Here is a 25205-nt window from a genome sequence, read left to right on the forward strand (position 1 = left end):
AGTAGGATAAGGGTACGGCTAAAGGCTATAAGAAATGGCCGTCTAGCACGTTCGGAACAGAGAGTAAAGGGAGCAGGTTTCTGGGCACGATAGCATAAATTCAAGGCATAATGTACAGACAAAGGTATGGTAGGAAGAGAGTACATTGGAGGTAAACCTAGGCATTGAGTAATAATGAGAGAGATTTAGTCTCTAGAGATGTTTAAACCAGGTGATGTCATCGCATATGTGGGAGGTGGAACAACATGGTTGGTTAAGGCATATTGAGCAGGGCTACAGGCTCTACAGTGAAATAAGACCGTAATCACTAACCAAGACAGTAATGGACAAGGCATATTGATATTAGGGAGAGGCATGCGTAGCCAAGTGATCGTATGGGTCCAGTGAGTGGTTGGGCTGGCTGGGACACGGCGATTCAGACAGTTAGCAGGCAAGGCTAGCAAGCTAGCAGTTAGCAGGCCGGGGCTAGCAAGCTAGCTTAAGGGCCTTAGATGGACATCGCGATGGGGGAAAGTCTGTTTTTGCCGCCTCGTGCGGTGACGTCGATAGACCAGTCGTGGAATTAGTAGGGTTCCAAGTAGCAGAGGGGTCCAAGTCCAATTGGCAAAATGGGTATAGTGATCCAAGAAACTGGCCGATGGATCAACTAACAGTCCAATATGCTATAGATAGCTAGCAGGTCACTGTTAGCAGAATGGGCCTTCAGGGGACGTCGCGCCTGAGGGACCTGTTGGGATCCTCGGGCAGATTGTCGGTATTCCAGTTGTGAAGGATCTTCGGGGTTCCGTGCCCCATACCGGCAGTAGAAGGGGTCCGGATATTGTAGCCGAGGAGTGGGCTTCAGGAGTAGCCCAGGAGCTCTAGCCGGGAGATGGGTCAAGCATGGGCTAGCTCCAGGCTAGTTGGTGCTAGCTCCGGGACAGAAACGTTAGCCAGGAGTAGTCAACCCGGGTTGACTGCTAGCGGTCACTCTTGGTGAACATAACTCAGAGAAAATACATATCACGTGGCGTTCCACAAGGTTCGATTTTGGGTCCTGTACTGTTCAGTTTATATATGTTACCCCTTGGCAGCGTTATCAGACAGCACAGCATTGATTTTTACTGCTACGCAGACGATACACAACTTTTAATTTCAGTGTCACTGGAGGATTTTAGCTCCACAGATCAATTATTAGACTATATTAGTGATTTAAATACTTGGATGGCTCACAACTACCTACTATCAAGACAAGACCAAGGTACTTATTGTTGGAGCCAAAGCACAGAGAGAGAATCTAGCCACACATTTTAATTCATGGGCAATAAGATAAAACACCAGGTAAAAAACCTAGGTGTTATTTTAGATTCTGAAGTAAATTTCAAATCACACATTAGGAATGTGACCAAAATAGCTTTTTACCACCTGAGGAACATTAACAAGATGTAGACATTTCTCTCTCAGGCTGATACAGAGAGACTCAACCATGCATTTATTACAAGCAGGCTTGACTACAGTAATCCTCTCCTGTCTGGTCTACCTGTCACGTTAGCTAGGAGTGGTGAGTGTGGAGTCAGGCGCAGAGAGCAGAGGTTCCAGAAAGGACGTATTTATTCCAAAAATGGTCAAGCCAAAAACAGGCACAAATGACCACAAAACGGGACACCAAACAATGCGTAATGGAACAAAACACAAAACTCCACTGACAGAAAAGAAAATAAGCCTGCACAAAAGCAGGCGGGCCTTGAAGGCTTAAATAGCCCCGAATTAACCACAAACAAGGTACAGGTGAAAACAATAAAGACAAAACCAACAGAAAAGGGAAAAGGAATCGGTGGCAGCTTGTAGACCGGCGACAACGACCGCCGAGCGTCGCCCGAATGTAACGATCTTCTTCGTCTGATGAAGAGTAGTCAGGATCGAACCAAAACGCAGCGTGCTACGTGTTCATGATATTTATTTTAACTCAGAACACTAAGACAAAATAACAAAAATAGACCAACACGAAACAGATCTGTCTGGCACAAAGACACAAAGACAGAAAACAACTACCCACAAAACACAGGTGGGAAAAGGCTACCTAAGTATGGTTCTCAATCAGAGACAACGATAGACAGCTGCCTCTGATTGAGAACCACACCCGGCCAAACACATAGAAATAGACAGCATAGAACAAAAACATAGAATGCCCACCCCAACTCACGCCCTGACCAACCAAAATAGAGACATAAACAGGATCTCTAAGATCAGGGCGTGAAACCAAACAGGGAGAGGAGCCACCCCCGGTGGAAGTCGTGAAAGTACCCCCCACCCCCCCTGACGCGCGGCTTCCGCAGCGCACAGACACCGGCTTCGAGGGCGACCCGGAGGGCGAGGAGCAGGACGATCCGGATGGAAAATCCCTCAGCAATGATGGATCCAAGATGTCCTCCACCGGTACCCAGCACCTCTCCTCCGGACCGTACCCCTCCCAATCCACGAGGTACTGCAGGCCCCTCACCCGGTATCTAGAGTCCAGAATGGAACGTACCATGTACGCCAGGGACCCCTCGATGTCCAGAGGGGCGGAGGGACCTCCGGCACCTCACCTTCCTGCAGGGGACCAGCTACCACCGGCCTGAGGAGAGACATGAAACGAGGGGTTAATGCGATAGTAAGAAGGGAGCTGCAACCTATAACACACCTCGTTTATCCTCCTCAGGACTTTAAAAATGTCCTCACACACCGCGTCCCCAGCTTCCGGCAGGGCAGGCGGAGGGGCAGGTTTCGGATCGAGAGCCAGACCCGGTCCCCCGGTGCGAACGCGGGGGCCTCACTGCGGTGGCCGCCCACCAGCCCGTTTGAGCGATTCCTGGATGGCTCTCCAGGTCTCCTTTGAGCGCTGCACCCACTCCTCCACCGCAGGAGCCTCGGTCTGGCTCTGATGCCACGGTGCCAGGACCGGCTGGTAGCCCAACATGCACTGGAAAGGCGACATGTTCGTGGAGGAGTGGCGGAGTGAGTTTTGAGCCACCTGCGCCCATTGGAAGTAACTCGCCCATTCTCCTAGCCGGTCCTGGCAATACGAGGTCAGGCTGATCGAGACCCCCAGACGCTCCATGAACGCCCTCCAAACTCAGGACGTGAACTGGGGACCCCGATCAGAAACGATGTCCTCAGGCACCCCGTAGTGCCAGAAAACAGGGCCTCCGCAGTCTGCAGGGCCGTAGGGAGACCAGGCAACGGGAGGAGACGGCAGGACTTCGAAAACCGGTCCACAACGACCAGGATCGTAGTGTTCCCCTGAGACGGGGGAAGGTCGGTGAGAAAATCCACCGACAGTTGTGACCAAGACCGTTGTGAAACGGGGAGGGGCTGTAATTTCCCTCTAGGCAGGTGTCTAGGAGCCTTACTCTGAGCGCACACCGAACAGGAGGACACATAAAACCTCACGTTCTTCGCTAAAGTGGGCCACCAGTACCTCCCCCTAAGACCCCGCACTGTCCTCCCAATTCCCGGATGACACGAAGAGGGTAGTGTATGGGCCCACCAAATCAATTTGTCACGAACACCAAGCGGCACGTACTGAAGACCCGCTGGACACTGTGGGGGCGCGGGGTTCCAACCGTAACGCCCGCTCAATGTCCGCGTCCACCTCCCATACCACCGGTGCCACCAGACATGAAGCTGGAAGTATGGGAGTAGGATCGATGGACCGCTCCTCGGTGTCATAGAGACGGGACAGCGCGTCGGCCTTAGTGTTAAGGGAACCTGGTCTATAGGAGATGGTGAACCTAAATCTGGTGAAAAACATGGCCCACCTTGCCTGACGGGGATTCAGTCTCCTCGCTGCCCGGATGTACTCCAGATTACGGTGGTCAGTCCAGATGAGAAAAGGGTGTTTATCCCCCTCAAGCCAATGTCTCCACACCTTCGGATGACTAAATGCTCTGTCCGCCTCCGCAGACCACCGCAAACGCACCGGCCCCCCCTTCAGCATTGAGGTAATGGGAGCAGCCACCTGGCCAAAACCCCGGATAAACCTCCGGTAGTAATTGGCAAACCCTAAAAACCGCTGCACCTCCTTTACCGTGGCCGGAGTCGGCCAATTACGCACGGCTGCAACGCGGTCACACTCCATCACCACCCCAGATGTGGAAATGCGATACCCCAGGAAGGAAACTGCTTGTTTGGAGAACACACATTTCTCAGCCTTGACGTACAGGTCATGCTCCAGCAGTCGCCCAAGTACCTTGCACACCAGAGACACATGCACGGCGTGTGTGGCGGAATAGATCAGGATACCATCGATATACACCACCACACCCTGCACGTGCAGGTCCCTGAGAATCCCGTCTACGAAGGACTGAAAGACGGCTGAAGCATTTTTCAACCCATACGGCATGACGAGGCACTCATAATGGCCAGATGTGGTACTAAAAGCGTTCTTCCACTCATCCCCCTCCGGGATACGCACTGAGTTATACGCGCTCCTGAGATCCAGTTTTGTGAAAAAGCGCGCTCCGTGAAATGATTCCACCGCCGTAGCGATGAGAGGTAGCGGGTAACTAAACCCCACTGTGATGGAATTTAGACCTCTATAATCAATGCACGGACGCAGACCTCCCTCCTTCTTCTTCACAAAAAAGAAACTCGAGGAGACGGGTGATGTGGAGGGCCGAATGTACCCCTGTCCCAGAGATTCAGCGACATATGTCTCCATAGCCACTGTCTCCTCCTGTGACAGTGGGTACACGTGACTCCTGGGAAGTGCTGCATTTACCTGGAGGTTTATCGCGCAATCCCCTCATCGATGAGGTGGTAATTGGGTCGCCCTCTTTTTACAGAAGGCGATAGCCAAATCGGCATATTCTGAGGGAATGCGCACAGTGGAAACCTGGTTTGGACTCTCCACCGTCGTTGCACCGATGGAAACTTCTATACACCTACCTGAACACTCCTCTGACCAGCCCTTTAGAGCCCCCTGTTTCCATGAAATCCTAGGATTGTGACTAGCCAACCAGGGAATCCCCAGCACCACTGGAAACGCAGGTGAATCAATAAGGAAGAGACTAATCCTCTCCTTGTGACCGTGGCCTCCCTGACCAGCCCTGACCCTAACGGTCGGCTATCTAGGGAGTGCACGGGGAAGGGTTGGCCTATCGGCACCAGCGGAATCCCAAAACTAAGAGCGAGTCCGCAATCCATAAAGTTCCCAGCGTCACCTGAATTGACTAGCGCCTTATGCTGGAAAAAGGGGGAAAACTCAGGAAAAGAGATTAGGATGAACATGTAACCAACAGGGAGCTCTGGGTGAGTCTGGTGCTGACTCACCTGGGGTGTCCGAGAAGTGCTCTGCCTGCCCTCTCAACTCCCAGACGAGCTCCAGCACCGATCGGCAGTGTGCCCTCTCCGACCACAACTGGTGCAGGAGGAGCTGCCTCCTCCGGTTCCCCTAGATGCGGCCTCCCCTAACTCCATGGGTGTTGGAGCGGGAGGGCTGGGTGGTGGAACAAACAGGACCCGATCTGGACGCCCGCGGGCAGCTAGCAGGTTGTCCAGTCGGATCGACATGTCTATGAGCTTGTCCAGGGTGAGGGTGGCGTCCCGACAAGCTAGCTCCCTGCGAACGTTCTCCCGGAGGCTACACCGGTAGTGGTCCATCAGGGCCCTGTCGTTCCACCCCGCTCCAGCGGCCAGTGGGTGGTCGAACACGGCCCGGAACCGGTGGGTGAACTCAGGGTAGTGGTCCCTTGCGGAGACTGGACTCTCCCAGACCGCGTTGGCCCACTCCAGGGCTCTGCCCGTCAGACAGGAGACGAGGACGCTCACACTCTCCTCTCCAGAAGGAGTCGGGCGAACGGTAGCCAGGTACAGCTCTAGCTGGAGCAAGAATCCCTTGCACCCGGCAGCCGTTCCATCGTACTCCCTCAGGGGCGCGAGCCGAAGAGCGCTGGGTCCGGACGCCGCCGGAGAAGTAGGTAGAGCAGGGGGAGGAGGAGCTGGAGACAAGGTAGGGAGGCCACTCCTCTCCCATCAGTCCATTCTCTCCATCATCTGGTCCATCGCCGTCCCTATTCGGTGTAGGATGGCCGTGTGATGGAGGACACGCTCTTCCATAGATGGGAGGGGGGGTGCAGCTGCTCCTGCTGACTCCATGTTACGGGTGCGGGCTTCGGTTCACGTTAGCTAGGAGTGGTGGTTGTGGAGTCAGGCGCAGAGAGCAGAGGTTCCAGAAAGGACGTATTTATTCCAAAAAGGTCAAGCCAAAAACAACAGGCACAAATGACCACAAAACGGGACACCAAACAATCCGTAATGGAACAAAACACAAACCTCCACTGACAGAAAATAAAATAAGCCCGCACAAAAGCAGGCGGGCCTTGAAGGCTTAAATAGCCCCGAATTAACCACAAACAAGGTACAGGTGAAAACAATAAAGACAACCAACAGAAAAGGGAAAAGGAATCGGTGGCAGCTAGTAGACCGGTGACGACGACCGCCGAGTGCCGCCCGACCAGGGAGAGGAGCCACCCTCGGTGGAAGTCGTGACACTACCCATAAAGTCATTGGTCAACTGTAAACATACAGAATGCTGCAGCACGGGTACTGACCAAGACCAGATGGAGAGCACAGATTTCACAGGTTTCATGGTCTCTGCACTTGGCTGCCTGTGAGTTTTAGAATTCATTTTAAGATTCTTCCATTGGTTTTTAAATCAATCCACGATTGTGCACCCCAATACATGTCAGACATGCTTTTAAGTTATGTACTCTGTAGGTCCCTCAGGTCCTCTGGCACTGGCCTTTTAACTATCCCAAAGCCTAGGATCAAGAGGCATGGAGAGGCAGCCTTTAGTTATTATGCCCCAAGCCTCTGGAATAGCCTGCCAGAGAACCTGAGTGTGTCCGAAACTGGACATATTTAAAAGAGATCTTAAAACACATATTTTAAGTTTTCCTTACGGTGCTTTTTATTTGTTCAGTTTGTGTCATTCTTTAGTTTTTTTATCTTATGTTTGTTGTGTAGTAAATAGTTTAGCTTTTTTAATTTGTTTTTTCCTGTAAAGCACATTACGTTGCATTCCATGTCTGAAATGAGTTGTATAAATAAAGCTTGATTTGATTTGATTCCCACCACAATCTCTGGGAAGGACAGATCTTGCTTTTCCCTTTTGGTTGACAGGGTTATTATTTTAAAGTCTGCGAGAGAGAGAGAGTGCTAGTTAACCCACACTAGTCTGTGTCTGTCTGGATGAGGGGACAGCATAGGACCAAGAGGTCCAAGAGAGGCCTCTTTTATGGCCATTCTTTCCCGGAATCGTGACCTCCTCCCTGGGGATCATTCTCACAGACGCAGTTTCTGGGCTCCATACCTCCATAGCCCCAAGATGTAATGTATAGAACAGCCCAGTGACCTATATGTTGTGCTTCACCCAGATCATGCGGAAGACATGTCATATTCATGAGCTACACGTTTATTATTAGCAATGACATGTTACAGATATCCATGACAAGGATCTGTGACAACAATAGCTGATCTATGGTTAGGGATAGGGAAAGGGGGATACCTAGTCAGTTGTACAACTGAATGCCTTCAACTGAAACGTCTCTTCCGCATTTAACCCAACCCCTATGAATCAGAGAGGTGCGGGGGGCTGCCTTAATCGACATCCACGTCTTCGGCGCCCGAGGAACAGTGGGTTAACTGCCTTGCTCAGTGGCAGAACGACTGATTTTTACCTTGTCAGCTCGGGGATTCGATCAAGCAACCTTTCGGTTACTAGCCCAACGTTCTAACCACTAGTTAGTGATCTATCTGAAGTCACATCTTGACAGGTTTGGGTTATGTTTAAGATGTATGTTTAACTAACCAATTAGCCTCCTGAAAGCTTGTGGAACTGTCTCAATACAGCTGTACTGTAGGTTCAAGGGACAATCTGCTATTGCAGAATATTCTAGTGTCCAGTTCAAGTCTGTGAGCTCTTCCCTCTGTCAGTCTACCTGTATCTTAGCTCCCTGTCCAAGGTGCACTGGGATGAGTCAGCATTATCTACCCCTTCTTCTCTCATTCTCTCCTCACACTCATTGAATGGGGGATTTCCGCTGTGAGAACCAATGTTTGATGGGAGCCCCCCTAACAATTCAAGATACACACCAAAACCCGCACTCACTTAAATGTATGCACGCAAGCACAGCTGAGTGAGCACAACTGCTTGGGTTAGGGTTAACAGTAGTATGCATGTGAGGCACATCTTTGCTCAGAGAGAGAGATAGAGAGATGGTTGAAGCTGCATTGATCCAGGGGCGGCAGCTGTTATGGTGGGGGGCAGAGGGACTGAGGGGGTGGTGGTGGTGGTGGTGGTGGTGGTGCTGGGGGCTGAGACAGAATGAGGGGGAGACAGCAGCAGAGCAACCAGAGCTAAGCGACGTGCACAGCGAGCTGCTCTTCCTCCTCCAGCCCAGGGCCAGTCTGTCTGGATCTAGTGCAGCCAGCAGTGCTGCAGAGGAGCAGATGTTTCCTTTATTTAGCAACCGAGCTACAGACAAACTGGGGGCTAACCTGGCTAACTGTTTGACGTGATGACATGGCCCCAGAGTGGAGCTAGAGACTAGTGGCTAACAGCGGCTCACTGCACAGAGGGGCCTTTGCTGTGGAAGCCCTAAACAACAGAAAGTACTCTGACTGGAACACTGGATCCCAGAGACATGAGTGAGATAACCAGGGAAAGATAGACAGTAAGGGAGACAGTCAGGCACATTGGACTGGGCACTCAGTAATGCCATTGGCAGTATAAGACAAACTTCATATATTGCTAGTAAACATTAAGCATGGATTCAGATCACTCGCACACACAAATATCTCAAATCAGACAAAACGTAAATCGTTCCATGTTGTCACTGCCTATTAAATGAACTTGAAACAGAAAACAGACATCTGTACCCTCTCTGGTCAACGGGACCAGAGAGGGTACAGTTGTAGCCGCTGCCTAGGCTGGCTGCTGCGGGACGGATGGGGGGGGGGGGTTCCAGCACCCTGAGCTCCACCTCTGTTCTTGAGCCCCGGGCGGTCAGCTGTGGGGAGGCAGCTGCTACAGAGGCTAATCCAAAAATGAAACGTATCTGAGCACAAGTGTGCTAGCACATGTCAAAAGTGTAGAGTCACTCTGAGCAGATCCACTTCACTGAGGAATGCCCTGACACACTGGGTGCCTGTGCTGTGCCTCCATCCATATACCCTTCCTCTTCGCGAACAAGATACATCTGGTGGAAAAGACTCAGGCAAAGGTGTGATACTAGGAAAGTGTCTGCTTTTGATGTTTACTGAGGCCTATCAGTTTGACACTTCAGTGAATTATTTTGTGAAAATAATTTCAGGACAGTTAAGTGGATGGTCCTTGATACATTGAAAATACTCTACAGCTGCTGTACAACATCAAATGTTTAAAATAAGTTAAAATCATCATGAGATATGAGAGTGCTGGATGGGAGAGAAACCACCTGACCACCATTTACAGGAATTCAAGCCTGTGGAATTTCGGTGGTAGAGAAAGACACAGTGCTGGTATCAGATCATTTGTTATAGTGAAAATGACAGTAACATATGTGACCACTAATAGATTCACATATGACCTTTAACTTCAAGGTGGGCACCGGCTCCAATGCAGCCTTGATGAATCTGTGTACTGTCATTGATCAATTTACCAAAAACAATAGAGTATGTGACATTTTCTGTAATGGTTTGGTATTTATTTTTATTTAACCTTTATTTAACTAGGCATGTCAGTTAAGAACAAATTCTTATTTACAATGACAGCCTACACTGGCCAAACCCGGACGACACTGGGCCAATTGTGCACCGCCCTATGGGACTCCCAATCACAGCCGGTTGTGATACAGTCTGGATCTGTGTGTGTGACACCTCAAGCACTGAGATGCAGTGCCTTAGACCACTGCGCCACTTGGGAGCACTGGTATAGTTACGAGAATTAGATACCAGTGGGTAGATTGATTATGTTGAAATATTATTGTTGATCCATTTAAAGTTCATAATACAACGTTTTGCAAACAGCCCCCACCACCTCACAGAGAAGTACATAGACATGTGAAATAGATATCTACTAACAGTGACACCTGATGCACAGTGACTATGAGACTCGAAATTGAGCTCAGGTGCATCCTGTTTCCATTGATAATCCTTGAGATGTTCCTACAACTTGATTGGGGTCCAGTTGTGGTAAATTCAATTGATTGGACATAATTTGGACAGGCACACAGTTGAAAGCGCATGTCAGAGGAAAAACAAAGCCATGAGATTGAAGAAATTGTCCGTAGAGCGCCGAGACAGGATTTTGTCGAGGCACAGATCTGGGGAAGGGTACCAAAACATTCTGCATCATTGAAGGTCCCCAAGAACACAGTGGCCTCCATCATTCTTAAATGGAAGAAGTTTGGAACCAGCCAAGACTTCCTAGCTGGCAGCCAAACTGAGCAATCAGGGGAGAAGGGCATTGGTCAGGGAGGTAACCAAGAGCCTGATGGTCACTCTGACAGAGCTCTAGAGTTTCTCTGTGGAGATGGGAGAACCTTCCAGAAGGCCAACCATCTCTGCAGCACTCCACCAATCAGGCCTTTATGGTAGAATGGAAGCCACTCCTCAGGACAAGGCACATGACAGCCCGCTTGGATTTTGCCAAAAAGCACCTAAAGACTCTCAGACTGGTCTGATGAAACGAAGATTGAACTATTTGGCCTGGGTGCCAAGCGTCACATCTGGAGGAAACCTAGCACCATCCCTACGGTGAAGCATGGTGGTGGCAGCATCATGCTGTGGGGATGTTTTTCAGCGACAGGGACGGGTCAGGATCGAGGCAAAGATGAACGGAGCAAATTACAGAGATCCTTGATGAAAACCTACTCTGGAGCACTCAGGACCTCAGACTGGGGTGAAGGTGCAACCTTCCAACAGGACAACGATCCAAAGCACACACCCAAGACAATGCAAGAGTGGCTTCGGGACAAGTCTCTGAATGTCCTTGAGTGGCCAAGCCAGAGCCCGGACTTGAACCCGATCGAACATCTCTGAAGAGACCTGAAAATAGCTGTGCAGCAACGCTCCCCATCCAACCTGACAAAGCTTGAGAGGATCTGCAGAGAAAAATGGGAAAAACTCCCCGGGTACAGGTGTGCCAAGCTTGCAGCATCATACCCAAGCAGGCTTGAGGCTATAATCACTGCTAAAGATGCTTCAACAAAGTACTGAGTACAGGGTCTGAATATTTATGTAAATGTGATATTTCCAGGTTAATTAGCAAACATTTCTAAAAGCCTGGTTCTGCTTTGTCATTATGGGGTATTGTGTGTAGATTGATGAGAAAAAAACAAAAATGTAATACATTTTAGAAGAAGTCTGTAACCTAGCAAAATGTAAAAAATGTGAAGGGGTCTGAATACTTTCCGAAAGCATTGTATACATTTTTCCCCAAAAAATATCCCAAAAACGTTGGAAAAAGCAAATGCTTTGATTTCTTGACAAACAGAAGGAAAAGCGGTCTTAGAAAACATCTACCAGAAAAAGTCTTAAAGGCATTACAAATACATCAAAACACAATAATGTTGAACTAAAGACCCCTGCCAACTAATATCAACACTTATATTTAGTTTTTCTAGGAAAAACATTAGCACCATTAGATGCAGGAACTCGACTTACCCAGTTGTGACTCCCTAGGAGAGGTGAACTCGACAATTTATTGTTAAAATGAGAGGCTGCCTGGATCTTTAATTTAAAGACCCCTTTTCCCTTCAGTCTCAACGTAGACTTTGATCTGAAGCCATTCTTGTGATTATTGTGACTTTGCTATTCATTGTAAATGTTTGTAGGCCTATGTAGCCAAATTGTATCTTTGATCGTATGCTATAATTCATGTTTTTTGTATGTTATTTTTATATCTCAAATCAAATCAAATCAAATCAAATTTTATTAGTCACATACACATGGTTAGCAGATGTTAATGCGAGTGTACGAAAATGCTTGTGCTTCTAGTTCCGACAATGCAGTAATAACAACAAGTAATCTAACCTAACAATTCCACAACTACTACCTTATATCACACAAGTGTAAAGGGATAAAGAATATGTTACATAAAGATATATGAATGAGTGATGGTACAGAACGGCATAGGCAAGATGCAGTAGATGGTATAGAGTACGGTATAATACATATGAGATGAGTACTGTAGGGTATGTAAACATAAGTGGCATAGTTTAAAGTGGCTAGTGGTACATGTATTACATAAAGATGGCAAGATGCAGTAGATGATATAGTACAGTATATACATATACATATGAGATGGGTAATGTAGGGATGTAAACATTATATTAAGTGGCATTGTTTAAAGTGGCTAGTGGTACATTTTTACATAATTTCCATCAATTCCCATTTTTAAAGTGGCTGGAGTTGAGTCAGTATGTTGGCAGCGGCCGCTAAATGTTAGTGGTGGCTGTTTAACAGTCTGATGGCCTTGAGATAGAAGCTGTTTTTCAGTCTCTCGGTCCCTGTTTGATGCCACCTGTACTGACCTCGCCTTCTGGATGATAGCGGGGTGAACAGGCAGTGGCTTGGGTGGTTGTTGTCCTTGATGATCTTATATGGCCTTCCTGTGACATCGGGTGGTGTAGGTGTCCTGGAGGGCAGTAGTTTGCCCGGTGATGCGTTCTGCAGACCTCACTACCCTCTGGAGAGCCTTACGTTTGTGGCGGAGCAGTTGCCGTACCAGGCGGTGATACAGCCCGACAGGATGCTCTCGATTGTGCATCTGTAGAAGTTTGTGAGTGCTTTTGGTGACAAGCCGAATTTCTTCAGCCTCCTGAGGTTGAAGAGGCGCTGCTGCGCCTTCTTCACAACGCTGTCTGTGTGGGTGGACCAATCAGTTTGTCCGTGATGTGTACACCGAGGAACTTAAAACTTTCCACTTCTCCACTACTGACCCGTCGATGTGGATAGGGGGGTGCTCCCTCTGCTGTTTCCTGAAGTCCACAATCATCTCCTTGTTTTTGTTGACGTTGAGTGTGAGGTATTTTCCTGACACCACACTCCGAGGGCCCTCACCTCCTCCTGTAGGCCGTCTCGTCGTTGTGGTAATCAAGCCTACCACTGAGGGTCATCCGCACAACTTATGATTGAGTTGGAGGCGTAGCAGCCACAGCAATCGTGGTACAACAGGGAGTACAGAGAAGAGGGCTCAGAACACCCCTTGTGGGGCCCCAGTGTTGAGGATCAGCGGGGTGGAGTTGATGTGTTACTACCCTCACCACCTGGGCGGCCCGTCAGGAAGTCCAGGACCCAGTTTGCACAGGCGGATCGAGGTGAAACGCAGCACGGTCTCGAGCAGACGAGTTTGGAGGGTACTATGGTGAAATGCTGAGCTGTAGTCGATGACACGCATTCTCACATAGGTATTCTCTTTGTCCAGATGGTTAGGGCAGTGTGCAGTGTGGTTGCGATTGCGTCGTCTGTGGACCTATTGGTCGGTAAGCAAATTGGAGTGGGTCTAGGGTGTCCGGTAGGGTGGAGGTGATATGGTCCTTGACTAGTCTCTCAAAGCACTTCATGATGACGGAAGTAGTGCTACGGGGCGGTAGTCGTTTAGCTCAGTTTACCTTAGCTTTCTTGGGAACAGGAACAATGGTGGCCCTCTTGAAGCATGTGGGAACAGCAGACTGGGATAAGGATTGATTGAATATGTCCGTAAACACACCAGCCAGCTGGTCTCCGCATGCTCTGAGGACGCGGCTGGAATGCCGTCTGGCCTGCAGCCTTGCGAGGGTTAACACGTTTAAATGTTTACTCACCTCGGCTGCAGTGAAGGAGACCCGCAGGTTTTGGTAGCGGGCCGTGTCAGTGGCACTGTATTGTCCTCAAAGCGGGCAAAAAAGTTATTTACCTGTCTGGGAGCAAGACATCCTGGTCCGCGACGGGGTCTGTTTTTTGTAATCCGTGATAGACTGTAGACCCTGCCACATACCTCTTGTGTCTGAGCTGTTGAATTGCGACTCTATTTTGTCTCTGTACTGGGACTAGCCTGTTTGATTGCCTTGCGGAGAGAATAGCTACACTGTTTGTATTCGGTCATGTTTCCGGTCACCTTGCCCTGTTAAAAGCAGTGGTTCGCGCTTTCAGTTTCACGCGAATGCTGCCGTCAATCCACGGTTTCTGGTTTGGGAATGTTTTAATCGTTGCTGTGGGTACGACATCGTCAATGCACTTCCTAATGAACTCGCTCACCGAATCAGCATATTCTTCAATGTTGTTGTTGACGCAATGCGGAACATATTCCAATCCGCGTGATCGAAGCAGTCTTGAAGCGTGAATCAGATTGGTCGGACCAGCGTTGAACAGACCTGAGCGCGGGAGCTTGTGTTTTTAGTTTCTTTTGTAGGCTGGAATCAACAAAATGGAGTCGTGGTCAGCTTTTCCGAAAGGAGGCGGGGGAGGGCCTTATATGCGTCGCGGAAGTTAGTATAACAATGATCCAGGGTTTACCAGCCCTGGTAGCACAATCGATATGCTGATAGAATTTAGGGAGTTTGTTTTTAGATTAGCCTTGTTAAAATCCCCAGCTACGATGAATGCAGCCTCAGGGTGTGTGGTTTCCAGTTTACAAAGAGTCAGATAAAGTTCGTTCAGGGCCATCGATGTGTCTGCTTGGGGGGAATATATACGGCTGTGATTATGATCGAAGAGAATTCCCTTGGTAGATAATGCGGTCGACATTTGATTGTGAGGAGTTCTAGATCAGGTGAACAGAATGACTTGAGTTCCTGTGTGTTGTATATGATATCACACCACGTCTCGTTAATCATAAGGCATACCCCCCGCCCCTCTTCTTACCAGAAAGATGTTTGTTTCTGTCGGCGCGATGCGTGAAGAACCAGCTGGCTGCACCGACTCCGTTAGCGTCTCTTGAGTTAGCCATGTTTCCGTGAAGCAGAGCACGTTGCAATCCCTGATGTCTCCTGAAGTTACCCGTGCTCGGATTTCATCAACCTTATTGTCAAGAGACTGGACATTGGCGAGTAGTATGCTAGGAGTGGAGCGCGATGTGCCCGTCTCCGAAGCCTGACCAGGAGACCGCTACGTTTGCCCCTTTTACGGGCGTCGCGTAGGAGTCGCGGCTGGGATCAGATCCATTGTATTGGGTGGAAGGCAAAACACTGGATCCGTTTCGGGAAAGTCATATTCCTGGTAGGAACGATGGTGAGTTGACGTTAATCGTATRTTCAGTAGTTCCTCCCGACTGTATGTAATGAAACCTAAGATYACCTGGGGTACCGATGTAAGAAATAACACATAAAAAAACAAAATACTGCATATTTTCCAAGGAACGCGAAGCGAGGCGGCCATCTCGGTCGGCGCCGGAAGTTGCTCTCTAAGAATTAACCAATGATATCAGGCCACACATGATTACAGACCCCTGTGTGAGTTCTTTGACACTATATAAACTAGTGACCCACAGTGTTTGTCATTATACCCTGATGAAGACAGCTTGTCTATCGAAACGTTGGATATTAGGTTATTCAATTATTTCTTTTTCAAGGAAAAACAATTCTGCCTTCTGTAAGTTTTTAAGAAACATTGCCTTGTGGATTGAAATTCTGTTACCAAAAACCCATATATCTTTAAGATATTTTCTAATTTCTCTACCTCATGAGGAGGGAGGATAATGAACGTTCACAGAAGTAACAAGTAAAGGTTAACCTATAACTGAGTTATAGTGTTCTTACAGATATCAATTGTGTTAATTCATTATTAAATGACTAAAACTTAAAATTCTGATACCAAATCAGTAACAGACTTCTGAAAAATCTGTTATGAAATTTCTGCAATTGAATTGGCTAGTAGTAGTAGTCACAAATCACTGCTGGGTCACTTGCTACTGTCGGCAGGACACTGGCATACTTTTATGTTCAGCTGATAAGTTTTTTTCTCTTTCTGTCATCTGGTGGTCAAAGCAAGAGTGTGAAATTCTGGACAACCCCTCCCTTTCTCTCTCCAATTAATGCCAACTCTCCGGGCTGTTATCCATGAGCCCCCTCTCTTTCCATTTACTGTAACCATTATCCTCACCCACTGAGCACTGACTGAAACCGTTAGATGGACGTTGAAAAGTAGGTGCAATTCCATTCTGTTTACGTGGAATTGCCACTATCCTATATCATTTACACATCTTGTATAATAGAACAGTCTATTGTTTCAGGATATTCTATTTCTCAAATGCTAATCAAATCACCAGAGGGAATCTGCAGGGACAGGGAATGTCTTCTATTCCTTCCTTACAGTACAACACATGCAAATCTACAGTAATCTGTTTAAAAAAGCCCAAGCTCTTGCTATGGTAGAATTTCTTCATTGAAAACAAAGAGGGGAATTCAGTAGCCTTCTCATGTGAAAACAGCAGCTCACATGTACAAAGTAAACCATGGTAGCTAAAGTCTTACCTGAGATGAGCCATGCCCAGCCAAGACCATTCCTGAGACGCTCAAATGCTCCTAGAACAACAAAAACAAAGACACAATTAAAGAAACTGAGTGATTGATAGTCATCTTATCAACTCAAAGAAAGTACTGCTCAAACATAGTTTACTGTTCTCAAGATGATGATGATGATTGCATGGAAAGTACTATTCCTCTTCAATAAAATGTACCTTTCTAACTGGAATTCCCCTGACAGTAGTTTCCTGACAATTCTGACATGAGATAAAAACAAATGCAACTTGAATTGAACAGTCACTTATCCTACAGACTTGTAAATTCCCTCTGTGGGTGACTGGGAGCCCATTGCTTCATGTGTTCACAAAATCACACAATCTCGATCTGAAGAATAATAGTTTGATCATGTGTTACTGTGATATGGCTGAAAGCTCAAATCTAACCCATCTGGTTTACAGTTTTTAAATGAGCCATCAACTTATGCAAGAATGGGGGGGTATTCACAAGGTGGCAGATAGTCTAGCGGTTACGTTGGGCCAGTAACGGAAAGGTCGCTGGTTCAAATCCCCGAGCTGATATGCCATTGAGCAAGGCATATAAACCTAATTGCTCCTGTAAGTCGCTGTGGATAAGGTCTGCTAAATGACAAGAAATGTAAGCCAAAAAATGGACTGAAACTACTTGAACTTAAAATAAATGCTTATTTTCATTTTACATTAGTGCCCTATATGAATATGATCCTGATTCAGAACAACAAGCCATCACTCCATACCTTCAGTTGAAATCATAGTAAATCTCATGACGTAACAGGTAACAAAGAAGAGAAGGATACAATTCAGAGGTTCCCTGAGCTGTTATCACTCACAATTATATGGATGAGAGGGGTGATTATTCCACAAAAGCATGTGTCAGTCAGAGTTAAGTCTTCTATCAAGACTTCCCCAGAGAGATCAGTTTATCTGGGCCAGCGAGGCCTCCGTCCCTCCAACCAAAACAAGCCTGAGAGCTAACGTTACTTCCTAAAGTTAATGCCCCCAATCCATTGCAGGAGGAGGGGGAGGAGGGAAGAAGGAGGAGGAGCAGCTTCATTTAACAGTAAGACAATGTTCAATTCACCTGGAAGGAATGCAAGTGGGAGAGGATTTCTCACAGAGGGAGGGAGGGAGGGAGGGAGGGAGGGGCGCTGTATCATGAAAGCCAGTGAGATGTGAAGTTGTCAAAACACATTTCTTTTCAAACAAAGTGAATATAAAGTGCGAACACAAAGATCTTCAATAGGCAACGGGCACTAACAGATCCCACAACTTCAGAAGTCAGGAAATGGGATAAGATAAATGTTGAGGGGGACATCTAGGATTTAAGTCCCTCCATTGTCCCAAATATCTTTTTAAAACTTCTTCTATTATTTAGAAATGTCTTTGAAATCTGAGCACTTGGCAAAGCAACACATTGGTTATCATGCACCTGTCTGTCTTCTCCATTTCTGTTAAGCCGTGACTGTAAGGATTCTCTTGATAGGCAAATTTGCAAATAACAAATAGAAAAAAATATATATTAAAATCCTCAATGGATTACACATAATATCTGATCCATTATTCATTCTGCATTGTGACAATACAAGCCTAAGTTGTTAAATTAAATCATACAGGTTTCAAGACATTCATCATACCCATAGATATTAAAAACAAAAAGATGTATTATGTGAGAAGTAGGCATTGGTTTGAAGCCGAAAAAGAAAGGAAATACACATGAGCACCACAATGCCTACTTCACCCATGCTCTACTAAGGTTTTGCAGCACACCGTTTTGACCTACTACAGTAGCTATGTAGGTCTATTGTACTTCAAACAATATCGTTTTCAGGTTGCTTAGAATTCAAACCTTCAGGTGCTCCCATAATAATGTGATTTGTACCGCATACAAGATGAAGTATTGGATTCTTGTCACGACTCTCCTTGTTCGAGCGGTGTTCGGCAGTCGACGTCACCGATCTTCTAGCCATCACTGATCCATTTCATATTCCATTGGTTTTGTCTTGTCTTCCATCACACCTGGTTCCAATCCCATCAATTACATGTTGTGTATTTAACCCTCTGTTTCCCCTCATGTCCTTGTCGGTGATTGTTTGATTGTATGTTTGTGCAAGTTATGTGTTGGTGCGCGACGGGTTTTGTACCCACTTTGATTATTTTATATATTTTGGGTTTTGGAGTTTTGTTAACTTTTATTAAACGACTCCGTTTTTAGCAAGTTCGTTCTCCTGTGCCTGACTTCCCTGCCACCATCACAGACCCATTACAATTCTTCACACACCACACTAATTCCATTCCACTACATTTTCAAACTTTTTAATAATTATATGAAAGCAAGCTTTGCTTTTATACTTACAAGACCACCATCAAGACCCAACATAACAACAGCTGTTGGACACATTCACATTCACAGGTCTATAGAGCCTGTCTGTATTCCTTATTTCTATAACTGTTAGTTTACCTGTGAAATATTGACATATGTTCAGAAACACTTGTTTAGCAAGCATGGTCCTGTTTTATCAATTGCTTTCTGATGAATGGGCAGTTCCTTACCTCTGTAAAATGAATATGTAACTTACTTATGTTTGTGTTTGTATTTATGGTGAAGCTACAATAATACATATTTACAATAGGTCTATATCTAAAAATACATACAGCATAATGATATACACTCACAACCTGTTTTTTAGTTTACACCACCCCATTCACGAAAAATGAATCGCTCCTACAGACAGCGAGTCACACAAACAGCTCGTTGATGAGAGAGGTCAGTGGAGAATGGCAAGAATCGTGCAAGCTAACAGGGGGGCCACAAATAGACAAATAACGGCACAGTACAACAGTGGTGTGAAGAATAGCCTCCAACACTCTACTCAGCAAACTGGATGTAGTCTATCACAGTGCCATCCGTTTTGTCACCAAAGCCCCATATACTACCCACCACTGCGACCTGTATGCTCTCGTTGGCTGGCCCTCGCTACATATTCATCGCCAAACCCACTGGCTCACTGGTCATCTATAAGTCTTTGCTAGGTAAAGCCCCGTCTTATCTCCCGTAGCACACGCTCCAGCAGCTATTTTTCACTGGTCATCACCAAAGCCAACACCTCCATTGGCCGCTTTTCCTTGCAGTTCTCTGCTGCCAATGACTGGAACGAATTGCAAAAATCACTGAAGCTGGAGACTTAAATCTCCCTCTCTAACTTTAAGCATCAGCTGTCAGAGCAGTTTACCGATCACTGTACCTGTACACAGCCAATCCGTAAATAGCAAACCCAACTACCTATTTATCTTCTTGCTCTTTTGCACCCAAGTATCTCTACTTGCACATCATCATCTGCACATCTACCACTCCAGTGTTAATGCTAAATTGTAATTATTTCGCCTCTATGGCCAATTTATTGCCTTACCTCCCCAATCGTCTACATTTGCACACACTGTACATAGATTTTTCTATTGTGTTATTGACTGTACGTTTGTTTATGTGTAACTCTGTGTTGTTGTTTTTGTCGCACTGCTTTGCTTTATCTTGGCCAGGTCGCAGTTGTAAATGAGAACTTGTTCTCAACTGGCCTGGTTAAATAAAGGTGAAATAAAAAAAAAGAACAAAACCTAGGAAATCAAAATATATGTTTGCATTTATTGATTAACCTCAGTTTGAATACCACCATATAGCTAGCTTTATTAAAACCACATTCCAGCCGGTGTCTATTCCACAAGTTACCACTGGCTAAATCTATTATGTTAAAATGCCTGTTTACTCTGTTCCATTTGACTGCGCACTGTCCACTGTCTCATCAGCCCAGTCAGACAATTTATATACTTGATCTCCACTATAAAAAGCATCTAGACATCTCACATTTCTTTTAGACCAAAATGTTATTTTCAACCGCAGAGATTTGTATAAACCCTGCTGTCTGTCACTCCAGCATTTGCAACATTGTTTCAATATTCAAATTCGTTCTCCAGCTGAACCATAGTAATGAACGTGTCGTGAGTCGGGACGAGACAAACAGTTTGACGTTATTGTTGGCTAGCTCAGAACAATGTTCTGATGAGAATGCGCATTTTCTATTCCAGACGAAATCACGCCTCATTAGCTCATTGTTAGGTTAGGGATGCATCCAAATAACTGTCACTAGAAAATCAAATCAAATCATATTTGTCACATGTGCCAAATACAACAGTCAAATGCTTACTTACAAGGCCTTAACCAACAATGCAGTTTTAGGAAAATACCTAAAAAAAAGTAGGAGATAAGAATAACAAATAATTAAAGAGCAGCAGTAAATAACAATTGTGGGGCTATATACATGGGGCACCGGTGCAGACTCAATGTGTCAATGTGCGGGGGCACTGGTGTCGAGGTAATTGAGGTAATTATGTACATGTAGGTAGTATTATTAAAGTGGCTATGTATGGATAATAACAGAGAGTAGCAGCAGTGTGTGTGGGGGAGCAATGCAAATAGTCTGGGTAGTCATTTGATTAGCTGGTCAGGAGTCTTATGGCTTCGGGGTAGAAGCTGTTTAGAAGCGTCTTGGACCTAGACTTGGCGCTCCGGTGCCGAATGCCTTGTGGTAGCAGAGAGAACAGTCTATGACTAGGGTGGCTGGAGTCTTTGCCAATTTTTAGGGCCTTCCTCTGACACCGCCTGGCATGGCCTCTGAGGCCATGCCAAATCTTTTCAGTCTCCTGAGGAGAAATAGGTTTTGTCATGCCCTCTTCACGACTGTCTTGGTGTGCTTGGACCATGTTAGTTTGTTGGTGATGTGGACGCCAAGGAACTGCTCCACTACAGCCCCGTCGATGAGAATGGGGGCGTGTCGGTCCTCCTTTTCCTGAAGTCCACAATCATCTCCTTAGTCTTGATCACGTTGAGAGAGAGATTGTTGTCATTGCACCACATGGCCAGGTCTCTGACCTCCTCCCTATAGGCTGTCTCATCGTTGTTCATGATCAGGCCTACCACTGTTGTGTCATCAGCAAACTTAATTATGGTGTTTGAGTCGTGCCTGGCCGTGCAGTCATGAGTGAACAGGCAGTACAGGAGGGGACTGAGCACGCACCCCTGAGGGGTCCCCGTGTTGATGATCAGCGTGGCGGATGTGTTGTTACCTACCCTTACCACCTGGGGACAGCCCGTCAGGAAGTCCAGGATCCAGTTGCAGAGGGAGGTGTTTAGTCCCAGGGTCCTTAGCTTAGTGATGTGCTTTGAGGGCACTTGAACGCTAAGCTGGAGTCAATGAATAGCATTCTCACATAGGTGTTCCTTTTGTCCAGGTGGGAAAGGGCAGTGTGGAGTGCAATAGAGATTGCATCATCTGTGGATCTGTTGGTGCGGTATGCAAATTGGAGTGGGTCTGGGGTTTCTGGGATAATGGTGTTGATGTGAGCCATTACCAGCCTTTCAAAGCATTTCATGGCTACAGACATGAGTGCTACGGGTCGGTAGTCATTTAGGCAGGTTACCTTAGTGTTCTTGGGCACAGGAACTATGGTGGTCTGCTTGAAACATGTTGGTATTACAGACTCGGACAGGGAGAGGTTGAAAATGTCAGTGAAGACACTTGCCAGTTGGTCAGTGCAAGCTCAGAGTACACATCCTGGTAATCCATCTGGCCCAGCGGCCTTGTGAATTTTGACCTGTTTAAAGGTCTTACTCACATCGGCTGTGGAGAGCGTGATCACACAGTCGTCCGGAACAGCTGATGCTCTCATGCATGTTTCAGTGTTACTTGCCTCAAAGCGAGCATAAAAGTTATTTAGCTCGTCTGGTAGGCTCATGTCACTGGGCAGCTCTCGGCTGTGTTTCCCTTTGTAGTCTGTAATAGTTTGCAAGCCCTGCCACATCCGACGAGCTTTGGAGCCGGTGTAGTACGATTCGATCTTATTCCTGGATTTGCCTGTTTGATGGTTCGTCGGAGGGCATAGCGAGATTTCTTATAAGCTTCCGGGTTAGAGTCCCGCTCCTTGAAAGCGGCAGCTCTACCCTTTAGCTCAGTGCGAATGTTGCCTGTAATCCATGGCTTCTGGTTGGGGTATGTACGTACAGTCACTGTGGGGACGACGTCCTCGATGCACAGCTTAAACAAATGCAAATGCAGCTACTATTGTTATTGTCTGCACTGTTTATGTGACTGTAAGTTAGCTGTAGTTGGCTAGCTAACAAGCAAGGGATAAGAACGTTGCCAGCCAGTATGGCAATGGAACATTTAGAACGAACGACTGGGTTTCTTCCATAGATACTGAACAAAAAGACTAAATGACTGGGTCGCATCTCTGGCAACCGAACCAATAGAACAAATGACCAGCTGGCTTGGGTAGGAACCCTAGATTTGTGTTGGGACAATATTTTGTGGATGGATGTAATAGTATGAATAAATGCATCAAAATAAAGTTTTTAATTAAAATATGTCAATCATTATTTGAATATGTTGGTAACCCGCTGTATAAAAGTGATAATGCATCGAAGCCGGTGTTTGGAGGATATAATGGCATGGTTTGCCGGCCCTCGCCGGCCCTCGTCTCGGGGCTAACAACACCTGTGCCAATATATCCACCAAACACTGGCTTCTCGGACATTATCACTTAAATCTGCAATAGCCTAGGTTTGTTCTCCTTTTCTTGTAGACTGGCAGTAGCAGCTGTTTTGTTGCCGAGTAACCGAGTTTCTCGACCCCTTTAGATAGAACTCTGAGATTGGGCTAAAAAGATGTTAGCATTGTCAGAAATACTACAAAAAAAGTAGCATGTCGTTGGTTCTTAATGGTCGTAAATGTGTACGTGACAGCGATAAATTATACATTTAATAAAAACTGTTGCACCTACAAATTTAGTCAATCTGAAATGTTTTTAGTCCAATGGTCACTTTATGGAGGCTATAGTCTCGTTTTAAACCAACGTCTAGAATTTGAGCTAGGTAGTGTAGAAAATACTCTGAAAACTCAATTGCTAACTAGCCTATTAAATATCCGGGATGCAGTGGTGGAAAAAGTATCCAATTTTCATACTTGAGTAAAAGTAAAGATACCTTAAAAGAAAATGACTCAAGTTAAAGTGAAAGTCACCCAGTAAAATACTACTTGAGTAAAAGTCTAAAAGTATTTGGTTTAAATTTACTTAAGTATCAAAAGTAAAAGTATACATAATTTAAAATGCCTTATATTAAGCAAACCAGACGACACGATTTCCTTGTTTAAATTTTTTTTACGGATAGCCAGGGGCACAGACATAACACTCAGACATAATTTACAAACGAAGCATTTGTATTTAGTGAGTCTGCCAGATCAGAGGCATTAGGGATGATCAGGGATGTTCTCTTGATAAGAGTGTGAATTAGACAATTTTCCTGTCCTGCTAAGCATTCAAAATGTAACATGTACTTTTGAGTGAAAGGGAAAATGTAAGTACATAATTTTCTTTAGGAATGTAGTGGAGTAAAAGTAAAAGTTGCCAAAAAGATTATTAGTAAAGTAAAGTACAGATACCCCAAAAAACTGCTTAAGTAGTAGTTTAAAGTATTTTTTACTTAAGTACTTTACACCACTGCCGGTATGTGGTTCTTGGTAACGGCCAGACGGCTCATGATGAGACGCGAGGAGTGTGTTGTGTACCACCAATCAAGTGCAAATTTCCATCGACATTGGTGTCATATTGGCTTAGATATGGTAGGGAGATTTTAATTTAACATTGAGCTTCAACCAACACATACAATATAATACAGTATCATGCACTATGATGTTTTGCTTGTATCACTCTACGCACATAACAATCTGGGAGGCCTAAGTAAGTGCACAAGCTCGCTCTCTCTCTCTCTCTCTCTCTCTAGCTCTCTCGTTCTCCCCTCCTCTCTGTTTCTCCCCTCGGTGTGTGTGAAAGTTCTGCTCGTTTTCCCACACGTGCTATCGCTTTTCAGGTCCCTGTCACGTCATGAAACGCAGGCCTCTGCAGGGACAAGTCACCATGAAAGTAGAGGAATTCCTTAGTGCGAGGAGACAACACAGGAAAGAGAAGCTAGCATTGTGAACAATGCTATACTCATCCCCAATCCTTCTTCTCTGGGCCCCTCATCTCTAAAGGACGAGATAAAGACAACTCTATTTTATCAGTGTGACTGGAATGTCGATATGTTTTGTTTTGTGTGCGTGTGTGTGTGTCTAACGCAATGCCAACATGTTACCCAGGTGGATGTCAATAAAGAACCCAGGCTACAGGTAGAACCCCCCACTCTTTCTGGGACCTAATCTCTCCATTGAAGCAGCTGCTTTGATTTGTGATTAGTACAAAGGCTGAGCAAACAGCCCGGCCAACGGCACCAAAGGAAGGACTGGAAGTGACTTCCCAGTCAAGTGCTTTAGTCTCCTTTAGGATTTGTTTGGAGGAGGGTTTACCTATCCATTCAGCCCTAGCTAACTGGCTGCATCAGTGGATTAACAGAGTTCTGGATCCCCTCTCTATCTTTGTTTCGGCCCTGTTAGAATTCCCCCTCTGTGTTTGTCCCTGTCCGCCGTTGTCAAGCAGATGTTCTCTCACTGTGATCAGGAGACACACTGAGACAAACACACTGACACACAAAAAGACACAAACACACAAAGACACACTAAGACACACATACACACTGAGACCACATTGATGGAGAGGTTTCAGCACATCAAGGAGAAAAACAGATGGAGGACAAAACAAATGACAGAAGAAAGAGAAAGGTAGATTAAGGTCGAGGGAGGTA

At 46.2% G+C, this 25205-nt stretch overlaps 1 protein-coding gene across 1 annotated transcript in view; it reads right to left on the reverse strand.

The window, feature by feature from the left end:
- LOC111962629 (G1/S-specific cyclin-D2) overlaps positions 1-25205 on the reverse strand; it is a 339617-nt gene that overhangs the window by 130069 nt on the left and 184343 nt on the right. The window contains exon 2 of the mRNA XM_070443167.1: positions 16455-16505. Within this exon, the coding sequence (XP_070299268.1) occupies positions 16455-16484 (30 nt within the window). The 5' untranslated portion in view covers positions 16485-16505. The remainder of the gene's footprint in view (positions 1-16454; positions 16506-25205) is intronic.

Source organism: Salvelinus sp. IW2-2015, linkage group LG4q.1:29, assembly GCF_002910315.2.
Source record: "Salvelinus sp. IW2-2015 linkage group LG4q.1:29, ASM291031v2, whole genome shotgun sequence".
In the NCBI taxonomy this organism is placed as follows: domain Eukaryota; kingdom Metazoa; phylum Chordata; class Actinopteri; order Salmoniformes; family Salmonidae; genus Salvelinus; species Salvelinus sp. IW2-2015.